The 13,436-nt window shown below is 42.7% G+C and overlaps 2 protein-coding genes across 3 annotated transcripts in view; one reads left to right on the top strand and one right to left on the bottom strand.

Annotated features, from left to right (window-relative positions):
• SNTB1 (syntrophin beta 1) overlaps window positions 1-13,436 on the top strand; it is a 212,255-nt gene that overhangs the window by 33,689 nt on the left and 165,130 nt on the right. The gene's annotated exons all lie outside the window — the stretch shown is intronic.
• LOC138643096 (uncharacterized) lies at window positions 1,661-3,616 on the bottom strand. The gene is made up of 2 exons (XM_069731842.1): window positions 3,026-3,616; window positions 1,661-2,870 (listed from the first exon to the last, which is right to left on the bottom strand). The coding sequence occupies exons 1-2, from the start codon at window positions 3,370-3,372 to the stop codon at window positions 1,985-1,987; spliced, it is 1,233 nt and encodes a 410-aa protein (XP_069587943.1). The 5' UTR covers window positions 3,373-3,616; the 3' UTR covers window positions 1,661-1,984.

Here is a 13,436-nt window from a genome sequence, read left to right as displayed (position 1 = left end):
AGAGAGGAGGAAAAAAAAGAAGACCAAGACGACGACGACTAGCACTACGACCTTGGCTATGGCTGCTCCCACAACTACCACCAGAACACAGCCTGGGTCGACCCGGAGCACACCAAGTACCCAGGCTGGGTCTACACGGAGCACACCCAGTACCCAGCCTGGGTCTACAAGGAGCACACCGTCAACACAGCCTGGGTCGACCCGGAGCCGGAGTAGCCAGCCAAGGACACTGGTCGTCGTCCCTCCTCCTCCTCCCTCACCTGCTTTGGAAGTATCCCAACAGTGGATGGATGTCGGCATCCCGTCAAGTATCATTGAATATGCTGCTGCTTCCTCCCCCTCGTCCTCCTCCTCCTCGTCCTCCTCCTCGGTCTCTTCCACACCCACCAGAAGTGAGGGATATCAATCCCCTTTAGTTGTGGATGTAGGTACCCCGTAATGTTATGTCCCTAATTTTTTTTCCTGTCCCAAAATAAAAAATTTATTTGGTTTACAAAAAATTGGTTTTTATTGTCTCAAATAAAGTTTTCACCAAATGACACCTTGCGCCGTATACACAAATATTGTCTTTGTAACACCTGATGTGCAATGTCTGACAATATTTTTTAGATTTTTTTTTATTAATTGTTTTATAGGCCTGGCGCTCATTGTACTATCAGCTGTTACAAACACAACCAGCATTGCTCAATATGTCAAGTTTAAAATGTACCATCACACAACGACTTCAGTATAGATAAAGTTGGTTTATTTGTGTAACCAACGTTATCTTTTCTGTAATCGTAAAACGATAGAGCCCCTGCTGTAAGATTTTGGGTGTCAACGAATGATTATGATTTTTTTTTGTTACCCACGCTGTCATTGTTGGATCGGCGAGTTAGACACCGATCAAGCGATGTCTTTATTTTAAAATAGGTAATATTGGGTTACTAGCGCAGTGTTTTAAACACTCAAATAAAAATTAAAAAATACCCCACAAATCAAAAAAGGTGTCAACCACGTCCCTCGCCGTCATCTTTCCGCAATTACTTACACTGTGATTCCCGCCCGTAAATCAGAGCACACCGTTAATAATAAACGCTGTACTGTGGTTTAGGGCTGGCACAGTACGGAAAGCTGACGGCGATGGACGTGTCACACACCGTAATAAAATGTTGTTTTGTATTTTTAATAACTACATTTACAATGGTAAACATCGTGAGTGCGGCCATGCGCTTCATAACATTTCCCAGATTACACGGGACTTGCTCTTTTTGGGTTGCTGGAGAGCTGGCTGTGTGACAGCTCTCCATCAACCACACGACCAATAAACAACGATCACGGTCCGGTGGTATCACTGGTAGTTATCGTTGTAGAATAGTTTTATTAATGTACCTTAAAGGGAACCTGTCACCTGAATTTGGTGGGACTGTTTTTGGCTCATATGGGCAGAGTTTTGGGGTGTTCCAGTCCCACAAAATACAGGTGACTGGTTCCCTTTAAAATATTGGTCAGGTGAGGTGGAAGCAATGTTCACAGTGTCGCCACTATTTGACTCTGGACAAATTCTACCATCCTGAGTACAATAGTGTTAACTCTGTAGAGTTTTGCAAACATGATAGTTTCCCTCCTTGTCAAGCCAGGTTCCATATGAAAATAGTCTTCAGTATTAATTATGGTTAACAAGGTGGGAGCTGATGAAGTTTTATACGTCAAAACTATGGTACTCACGGCTGCAAATTTTATTGTTTTGTCACAGTCCATTTGGGTACTGGTGCTCACATAAATTTTGTGGGACAATCATTACTTTCAATAAAATAGGATTTTTTACAATTACTATGGAAAAACGGATGGGAGATTTGTTTTGTGAAAACGGAAAGGCGGAAAGGCACAATAAACTTTATTAACAAACACAACGCATTAGACAATCGGGTGACATTAATAACCAAACATATGATGGTTACATGGGCTCCACAGTGTTTACATAACATCATAACAACACGTTGAATTACACCATTTGATCTTGCCAAGAAACACGGCCAACATCGGAAACAAAATATGCAGCAAATTGGTCCCTCATATGAGCAATCTCCAAAGTTGTCCGCAGAGGATGATCTTGATAATCAGGCAATGGATTTTGTATGGGTTCATCGAGTTCAACGTTGACTCTCTCTTTATCAATAATAAAATTGTGTAGAACCACACACGCCTTCACCACCTCATCCACTGTCTCAATTTTCAAATTTATTGCGGATCCTAAGATACGCCATTTGGACACCAGAATGCCAAAGGCGCACTCCACAGTTCTTCGGGCCCTGGACAGTCTATAATTAAAAATACTTTTTGTGCGGTCCAACCCCCGACTAGAGTACGGTTTAAGTAGGTTGCCACACATTTGAAAAGCCTCATCCCCAACCACAACAAATGGCAGGGCCGGGCCTTCGGTGTTAGGAAGAGGTCGTGGATGGGGGAAATTAAAATTGTTCTCGTATAATCTTCGGCCCATGTCAGACTCCTTAAATGTCCGTGAATCATTTGCACGACCAAACGCTCCAATGTCCACAGCGAGAAACCTGCAGTCCGCACCTGCAATTGCCATCAGCACGGTGGAAAAGTATTTTTTATAATTATAAAAAAGAGATCCACTTCTTGAAGGCTTGGTAATCCTAATGTGCTTGCCATCCACGGCTCCGATACAGTTAGGGAAATCACAAACTTTTTCAAATTTTTGGGCGTTGGCATGCCATAATTCTCTTGTAGGGATGGGTAAAAATTCCTCCCTGAGGTTGTCCCACAATGCGCGGCATGTGTCTGCAATAATACCCGACAGTGTTGAGACTCCAATCCGAAACTGGAAATGCAGTGATCTCAATGTCTCTCCGGTAGCCAGGAAACTGACAAGAAGAAAAATAAATAAATAAATATAATTAATTTAATTGTTATGAAAGAATTTTTCATTTTTAATTACAATCCCCCACCCCAAAAAACAAAAACACGTTAATTTAAAAAGTGGCAAGAACATATAAATCCTTCACATTCCATTACGTACCGTAGAGTCACCAGCAGACGTTCCTCAGGGGAAATCGATTTACGGAGCTGCGTGTCCTGCCTGGAAATGGCTCCTTCCACCAGACGCAGCAGATATCGGAAGCTGTCTTTTGACATCCTGGTGTACTCAAAATATTTGTCCTGGTTCTCATTTAATTCGCCAAAAAGACAATGGTACACTCCACGACTCTCTCGGACTTCCACTATAGGGTGTAGCCAAAAACGCCGACGACTCCTTCTCCGTTGTTTGTCTCTTTTCCTCTGTTCTTGACAGGCAAAAGCATAAGCTATAGCAAGGGCTAATTCCAGCTGAAAAGTGAGGTAGATACTCTCCATGGAACGATCCATCTTGATGCTCTATGGTTGGAAATAATGTATGCCGGGGTATATATACCACTATTACATTAATACCCACCCCCATCTACCCATTGGTGGCATTATCGATTGTCTAGACACTAGACCCACCCTCTTCTATTCATTGGTGGTGTTATCTAGTGTCTAGACACTAAATTGTGTGTAAAGATCTAATCAGTGTTTGACAACGCATGCGTCGTAAAACGCTGCGTTTTTGTAAAAACGCACCAAAAACGCACCAAAAACGCGTTTTACGACGCATGCGTCCGACGCTTGCGTCACAAAAGTTGCGTTTTTGCGTGCGTTTCCGATGCGTCGTGCGTTGCGTCGGCGACGCAGCGTCGCATGACGCTAATGTGAACGTAGCCTTAAAACACTTAGGAAGCCTTTGCAGGTGTTTTTTGTTAATTATTCTAATTTACTGAGATAATGACTTTTGGGTTTTCATTGGCTGTAAGCCATAATCATCAACATTAACAGAAATAAACACTTGAAATTGATCACTCTGCTTGTAATAACTTTATATAATATCAGTTTTACTTTTTTGTATTGAAGAACTGAAATAAATTAACTTTTTGATGATATTCTAATGTTGTGAGAAGCACCTGTAATACCTATGTATGCGAGCTCACACACCCCTGAAGAGCTCACAACACTTTTTTAGAATTGTGGTTAGTGATTCATGCCCACATGCCCGCCCAGACCCTGCCCACAGGCCAGCCCTGGAGCACGAGAATCTCATTAACTGAAAACATCAAATAAAGATTAAACAACCACAAGATGAATTTCATCACTAGGTATCATTTTAATCAGTATAATGGTGCCAACCTGACACTGTCTGTAGTTTACTGAACAAAATCCTGCTGACAGGTTCCCTGTAAGTGGTATACTCCTTTAGTGAATTTGGCGCATCTTTCGGTTTGCTGGACGCCACCGTAAGAAAAACACCCAAGTCAGAAACTGGAGTACTGTTATGACCTGGTGGTGAGGACAATAATGGACCTGGTGGTTAAGAGCACACGGAATGACCTGATAGTTACAAATAATACAGGACAAGCTCTTAGACGTGGGAACTCTGCTGACTGCAATCCCTAATCCTATCACACACACTAGAAATAGCCGTGGAGCGCTCCTGACACTCCCTAGGCGCCTCGTCACAGCCTAAGGAACTAGCTAGCCCTAAAGATAGAAAAATAAAGCCTACCTTGCCTCAGAGAAATTCCCCAAAGGAACAGGCAGCCCCCCACATATAATGACTGTGAGTAAAGATGAAAATTACAAACACAGAGATGAAATAGATTTAGCAAAGTGAGGCCCGACTTACTGAACAGACAGAGGATAGGAAAGGTAACTTTGCGGTCAGCACAAAAAACTACAAAAAGACCACGCAGAGGGCGCAAAAAGACCCTCCGCACCGACTCACGGTGCAGAGGCGCTCCCTCTGCGTCCCAGAGCTTCCAGCAAGCAAGACAAAAATCAAAATAGCAAGCTGGACAGAAAAATAGCAAACAGAGAAAAACAAGCAGGAACTTAGCTTCTGCTGGGAAGACAGGTCACAAGAACGATCCAGGAGCGAACTAGACCAATACTGGAACATTGACAGGTGGCATGGAGCAATGATCTAAGTGGAGTTAAATAGAGCAGCCAGCTAACGAATTAACCTCGTCACCTGTGGAAGGAACCTCAGAAGCCGCCGCCCCACTCATAACCACCAGAGGAAGCCCATGGACAGAACCAGGCGAAGTACCATTCATGACCACAGGAGGGAGCTTAACAACAGAATTCACAACAGAGTACTTATCTTTCCTAATTAATGCAACTTTTATGGCATAAATTTACATGAATTTGCTGACTGCGCGGCATGGTGACGCCTCCTCCCAACAGAGTTTCGCCTACTTTTTAAAAAGTTGGAAAAGTTGCCTTGAACGGGCATAAAAATAACAAAAGTCACAGATTTTCTGCACAGCTACAAGTTGCACCAAAATTTACTACAATTAGTTTTACACCAGAATTCTGGGGGGAAATGTTTGCTGAAACAAAAGCCTAAGAATGTGATATTGTCAAAATCGGGCAACAACCTAAGCAGCAGCTTGAAAATAGCAAAAGGCTAAAAAAGTGAGTAAAGAGCACCAGCATGAAGATAATTGTTAAAAATGGTCTAAAAGTCCTGCCATGGCTGCAGCGCCTCCGGACTTGTCTCCCATCGAGCACATCTGGGACGTCATAGGTCAGAAACTTCAAAGGAGCAGCCAGCAGTGGATCTTGATGTGTTGTTCTTGGTGTTGGTATTTCAGTGATAATAAGCAGTTTAGCATAGATGATACATTTCTGATCCAGCTGCTTAGACCCTCACCAAGGGGGTGACCAAAATCCATTGTGTGAATGGAGCACTAGTGAGCATGTGCGACCACCAGTCCTATAAATAATGAATAGGTCAGTGGTCGCACTTGCTTACTACTGCCCAATTCACACAGGAGTCTTTGGAACCCCCATTTTCGGTTCTAATGGTTGGACAAAGTTATAAATGTTGATTCCGACAGTCCGTTCTTGTATTCTTAGCAGGAGTTAATTCTCTAGGAATTACCATTGACGTCTTCTTTAACCTTATGGTCTACCTTGTGGAACTACACGCCCGGGAGCAAGAAACTTCAAAAGATCTGTTTGACATTAACCTGTGATCACAATAGAACAAAAGTCAGAAGAAAAAGCAAATATTGAAACAGAAAATGTCTGATTTTTCCTGTTCCTTTTAGGATCCCCTAACCCCAACAAACCGGCTCTGTCACTGTGGGTGGTTCTCTAAGGAGGCTCATATATGTCACAGGGGTGGACATGGACAGTGAAAGGACTTGTGTTTGTCCCCTTACTCCATACATCAGACCCCATCTGCATCGACTCCTCACATTAGGCACACATATAGCAAATACGCACAAGCGTTGAACGTGCACTAACACAAGTGTATATAAATATACACCTATACACATTACTCATGCATATACACAATGAGATTTCTGTGATGCACTTGTTCAGCCCAACAGATGACAGCCCCTTCTCAATCCCTGTGGTTCCCTCTTGTAAAATAACACTCCGGTGCTGACGCTGTTCCAGCGGTGACAGCGCTTAGTCTCCCCGGGAATGCTGTTCTCTCAGTATCTCTAGATATACTATATGTAATTTGTCCGAAGTAGAAGAGAGTGAAGCCAGTGCTGATTAGCCCCAGTGATCACGTGACATAAAAATGTCACACGATCTCCGGGAGATCCATTCTGACACTTCTGGAACAGCGCCGGCACCGGAGGTGAGTATAAGTGGTTTTTTTTTACTGGGTGGGAAACGATAGGATACAGGAGGGATTGCCTGAGTAGTGGACAACATAATTATTTTTGTTCAATCTGTCATACATAGCTGTAACAGCCATATTGTTTTTATTTTTACATAAGCTCACTATGGTGACGAACAATAGGGTTTTTAAAGGGCCAGTTTGCTAAATACTGTACATTTGGAAGCATTACATCTGCGTTAACTTTTTTATGGACAAAAAAAAAAAATCACTCAATTTTTATAAGCCATTTACCAATCGCCGAGAATAAACTGGGCACTTTATTGTACAGGTTGTTACAATTACATGATACCAAATATTTCTATTTTATTTACTGATTTGTGATGTTTTAAGTGTATTGAAAGACTCTTATATTAATCATAATTTCCTATTTACTAATTTCATAGGAAAAATAATTTTTGTTTTACCCGTAATATAAATATATAAAGAGATTTACTGGAATAAAGAGAAATATCTCTATGTACAGGTACAATTTTCCTGCCGATACACCTGGCCCAAGCTTTTATATCAAAACAGCATGTAGTTTATTGTCTATCATAAACTTCACATCTCCAAACGAAAATAGTCTTCAGTCAGAATCAGTAGATAGCATAAACAGTAATTTTCTTCAGGCAGAATGTAAAAACATAAATAGCAGCCTCATCATCCTTGTTATTCCCAGCAGCAGCTAACACGTCTATTAAACGTTTTCACCAAACTAAACCTCTGTTTTGCTCCAGCACACCTCTTTTTCCAGAGCAGACTAACCAGCAGCTCTGACTTTCTATAGTCTTACCACACTCCACACTCCATAGGCCTGTATACCACGGACTGGATCATAGGATCGAATTTTCTCTGACAGGTTCTTTTAGTAACTCCAAAAACCCGGAACTAAAATCCAGTTGTGAGGATCTAGCAGTAACGGAGAGGAGGCAGAGCAAGGGTTAAAGTGAACGTTTACTTGAACAGGGAATACTCCACGCAGGGAGGGTGGAAATAAAGGCAGGGGAATGGCAGGTGATATGGGCACAAAGGGTATGCTAAGGGAGGTAAACGGGGTAAAAATTTAACAAATGTTCATGAAGATAAACTTATCAGTATAACGGCTTCCTGAATGCAGAATCTTAGGTTCGTATGATGGTGCCAACGCAGTTAGCACGTGTTGATTCCGGTATCATCCTGCAAGGGTTGAAGTTCCAGTTCCAGGAGGTGACGTAGAGTCCTCGTTGTCTTGCGTGGGGTCCGGGGCTCGGATTGCAGAGTGAAGAGCAGATTCCAACACTGTTGGAGCTTAACGAAGCTCGGCAAACGTATCCGGGTGAGAAAAGGCACAGTTCACGGTGAGTCACCCGGTACATCTTAGGTGGCACGCGAGCGATATTTACTGTCCCATTGCGTTGGGTACCATCAGCAGCAGTAGTCAAAAAGGGAAATGGACAGTTCTCCGATCACAGTCTCTAGGAGTTGCAGCAGGAATACTATAGCGGCGACCTGCACTGTCACAGGAGTGCGGAGCCCCAAACTTCCCCTCCTGCTTCGCGCTGCTTGCTCCCGCCAAGTCTGACTGCTTTTTCGCGCACTCTCCCCTTTTTAGCCTAGCTACGCACCCTGTTGTCGAGTGCAAAGGTCGGTCGGGGTTTCTAATCTTTCCCCCGGACAACAAAGGTGACAGTTCTGAACCCGATGCAAGAAAAGTTCCCCCAGTCCAGTCCCTCTTCTTACACAGGCACATTAAAACAAGAAAACTCACAGAAATAACATGAGTCCCACATGAGAGATATTTGAATTCTAGTGAATATCTGATTTTGCCCATGTAAGTAATAGGACAGTAAAGTATACTCCTAATAATTTAGAAAACAACAAAAAATTGAGTTCCATACAAGATAATAAAATCAATTGCAGAATATTTTATTGCACAAATAATTTACAGTTAATACAAAATACATATAAAGAAAAAAGGAGACCCTAGTAGAAAACACCCAAATTCCAGGCACGAAAATGAATATTCATAATATCACCATCGTATTAATGAACAGCACCAAAACTAGTACACAGAAGTATGGTGTAAGTCCATATATAACTGGCTTAATTAATATAATCATGTAGTATGAACCACCATACAACCATAGTAAATAGCAAAAATTGTGTATACAAGGTGCATATTAGCAAAGTTCCTTACCCATTGTGAAAGTAACCAGCTGCCTGGGACCCTGGATAAACCCCCTAACGCGCGTTTCGCTTAGGCTTTTTCAAAGAGGGAATGCATATATATGACCTCCATTCTGGTACATATGTCCCACATCCTGGCCCTATCCTGGTAAATATCCCATATACTGTATGCCCTTCCTCCTGGTATATATGTCACTCATACCAGCCCTATTCTGGTATCTATATGTCCTCCATCCTGGTATATATGTCCCTTATCTTTCACCAATCCTGGTATATAAGTCACTTATCCTGGGCTCCATCCTGGTATATATGTCCCTTAACTTGGGCCCCATTCTGCTGGTGTGTATATATATATATCTCCCCCATCCAGGTATGCATATATATATCCTATCCTGGGCCCCATACTGGTCACTTGGGTTATGCAGCAGGACAATGATCCAAAACCCACCAGCAAGTACACCTCTAAACAAAATTAAGACTTTGGAGTGGCCTAGTCAGAGTCCTGACCTTAATCCGATTGGGATGCAGTGGCATGACCTTAAAGAGGCAGTTGATGTTAGGAAACCCTCCAATGTGGCTGAATTCCAATTCTGCAAAAATGAGGGGGGCAAAATTCCTCCAGAGCGTTGTAAAAGACTAATTGCCAGTTATCGCAAACGCTTGATTGCAGTTGTTGCTGCTAAGGTTGGCCCAACCAGTTATTAGGTTTAGGGGGCAATCACTTTTTCACACAGGGCCCTGTAGGTTTGGATTTCTTTTTCCCTTAATAATGAAGACCTTCATTTATAAACTGCATTCTGTGGTTACTTGTGTTTTCTTTGTCTAATATTTAAATTTGTTTAATGATATGAAACATTTAAGTGTGACAAACATGCAAAGGGATAGGAAATCAGGATGGGGGCAAACACTTTTTCACACCACTTTCTATAGTATAACATGCATTGATTACATGAGCGCATCTATGTCACCCACCAAGCCCACCAAAATAATACAATAAAAAATCTAAAAAATACCACCAAGTATATATGCATCAATGGCATATAGTCACAATAACGTGCATTAATTATTCGTAGTAATTATCATAAGAGACATAGAACTGGAGCATAGATGCAACTACATACACTATCGGAATTAGATAGTCGAGGAAAACACAAAAATCGGTCCAATATAACATTTATATTGTCCAAACTAAAGCGAGGATGTGAAATATGCTTTCCCATGTTATGGCACAATAAGTGTGCTATATACTTGTCAATACTGTAGAACGATGAAATACTTGAAAAGTCCAAACCGTCCATATCACCATTAGTGAATACATGTCGTGAACATGGAGTAGTAGTAATGAAGGAGGTACTGGTAAAGAACAATAAAAACAAATGTAAAAATATATGCAACAAATAATTGAACGTTGTGTGAATAATGTACAACCGTGCGACGATAAAAGGTATAGGACAAAACTGATATTTTTGTTTAGGCCTTTAGGGTGTATTGCATTTACCGTTCAGATTCTATTTGGGCCAGTCTCTGACTTACTTCCTCTCCACGAACATTGACATCAATCTGGTTGATGCCCCTAACTCTAAGTAGGGTCAGGGTTAGGGTTAACTGTAAGGTACGGTCACATCTATGGGGATTTTAACGTGAGGAGGTATAGTCTTTAGTGTGGATGTGTCCATGTGGTGGACTGCCGCAGCGATACTAATAACGTGTTCTCTCCCACTTCTTTTTAGTTGACGTGTAGCAAGACCAATGTGGATTCAATTAAATGGACACGTAGACGAATCTGGATGTACACGACATAAGTTTTCTAATTTTCATAAGTTTTTCAGTCAGACGAATCGCAGAATGTGTCAATGCACTCTATATTAGAGAACGCTACGCACCGACCACATGGGACACATCCACGCCCTGAACCAACCCCTCAGGATATCTGATCGTGTGTCTTTTTCTTATGTGTTTGTCACGCTTTTCTTTAATGTATAGATAAAATAAACTATTATACTTACCTTCCCTCCGCTCCTCCGTTGCGTGGTGTCCTCATCTGAAGCGGGCAGCTGATTTCATTGTGGAAGCGACGGGAGAGCATGACGTCACTGCCGGCAGTGTGTATTGCAGTGCACGGACCCGATGGGTCTCTGCACCACAATACACTTCGGCTGAACGTGTGTCTGAGAAAGTACATCCAGTTGAAGTTTGTGCTGATGTCGGCGGGATCCCCACCCGCACGGGCCTGGTCACGGTCGCAACCTCTGTAATCACGGTCGTTACGCCCCTGTATAGCACCTAGTTTATGTATAACTAAACAATTTGGCTAATATGATCTTTCTGCAACTTGGCTTATTTTTTATTTTATATGTCATTCATTACTTTATATTTTTCTAGTGCTTTATTGCCTCCATGCTCTTGTTGATACTGGTGATTGAATTCTTGATTGCGAGATCTTCTGATTACGGTTTATGTGTCAGATCCTCCTGACCCCTCCGTGACCAGCAGTGCATTCACCTCATCTCGTAAGCTTCAACCACTAAATAAAATGGGAATGATTTTATATCATACTAGATGGTGGCCCGATTCTAACACATCGGGTATTCTAGAATATACATGTCCTCGTAGTATATTGGCCAGTCACGTAGTATATTGCCCAGTCACGTAGTATATTGGCCAGTCACATAGTATATTGCCCAGTCACGTAGTATATTGCCCAGTCACGTAGTATATTGCCCAGCCACGTAGTATATTGCCCAACCACGTAATATATTGGCCAGTCACGTAGTATATTGGCCAGTCACGTAGTATATTGGCCAGTCACGTAGTATATTGCCCAGTCACGTAGTATATTGCCCAGCCCACGTAGTATATTGCCCAGTCACGTAGTATATTGCCCAGTCACATAGTATATTGCCCAGCGACGCAGTATATTGCCCAGCGACGTAGTATATTGCCCAGCGACGTAGTATATTGGCCAGTCACGTAGTATATTGGCCAGTCACGTAGTATATTGCCCAGCGACGTAGTATATTGCCCAGCCTCGTAGTATATTGCCCAGTCACGTATATTGCCCAGCGACGTAGTATATTGCCCAGTCATGTAGTATATTGCCCAACCACGTAGTATATTGCCCAGTCACGTAGTATATTGCACAGCCCACGTAGTATATTGCCCAGTCACGTAGTATATTGCCCAGCCCACGTAGTATATTGCCAAGTCACGTAGTATATTGCCCAGTCACGTAGTATATTGCCCAGCGACGTAGTATATTGCCCAGCGACGTAGTATATTGGCCAGTCACGTAGTATATTGGCCAGTCACGTAGTATATTGCCCAGCCACGTAGTATATTGCCCAGCCCACGTAGTATATTGCCCAGCCCACGTAGTATATTGCCCAACCTCGTAGTATATTGCCCAGTCACGTAGTATATTGCCCAGTCACGTAGTATATTGCCCAGCCACGCAGTATATTGCCCAGCCACGTAGTATATTGCCCAGTCACGTAGTATATTGCCCAGCCACGTAGTATATTGCCCAGCCCACGTAGTATATTGCCTAACTTCGTAGTATATAGCCCAGCGACGTAGTATATTGCCCAGTCACGTAGTATATTGCCCAGCGACGTAGTATATTGCCCAGCCACGTAGTATATTGCCCAGCCACGTAGTATATTGCCCAGTCACGTAGTATATTGCCCAGCCACGTAGTATATTGCCCAGCCCACGTAGTATATTGCCTAACTTCGTAGTATATTGCCCAGTCACGTAGTATATTGCCCAGCCCACGTAGTATATTGCCCAACTTCGTAGTATATTGCCCAGTCACATAGTATATTGCCCAGTCACGTAGTATATTGCCCAGCGAAGTAGTATATTGCCCAGCGACGTAGTATATTGCCCAGCGACGTAGTATATTGCCCAGTCACGTAGTATATTGCCCAGTCACGTAGTATATTGCCCAGTCACGTAGTATATTGCCCAGTCACGTAGTATATTGCCCAGTCACGTAGTATATTGCCCAGCCACGTAGTATTTTGCCCAGCGACGTAGTATATTGCCCAGTCACGTAGTATATTGCCCAGTCACGTAGTATATTGCCCAGCCCACGTAGTATATTGCCTAACTTCGTAGTATATTGCCCAGTCACGTAGTATATTGCCTAGTCACGTAGTATATTGCCCAGCGAAGTAGTATATTGCCCAGCGACGCAGTATATTGCCCAGCGACGTAGTATATTGCCCAGTCACGTAGTATATTGCCCAGTCACGTAGTATATTGCCCAGTCACGTAGTATATTGCCCAGTCACGTAGTATATTGCCCAGTCACATAGGTATATAACACAGCCCACGCAGTATATAGCAGTGTGTGCACCATATCCCTGTTAAAAAAAATAATTAAAATAAAAAATAGTTATATACTCACCACTGGGATCCAGCGAAGCTGTGTGATGCGGCCGCCATCTTCCGTTCCCAGGATGCATTGCGAAATTACCAGATGACTTAGCGGTCTCGCGAGACCGCTAAGTCTTCTGAGTAAGTTAGCAATGCATCTCTGGGAATGGAAGATGGCGGCCGGCGCGAG

The sequence above is a fragment of the Ranitomeya imitator genome, chromosome 6 (genome assembly GCF_032444005.1).
Source record: "Ranitomeya imitator isolate aRanImi1 chromosome 6, aRanImi1.pri, whole genome shotgun sequence".
Classification (NCBI taxonomy): domain Eukaryota; kingdom Metazoa; phylum Chordata; class Amphibia; order Anura; family Dendrobatidae; genus Ranitomeya; species Ranitomeya imitator.
This window is presented reverse-complemented; position numbering and strand designations above follow the sequence as displayed.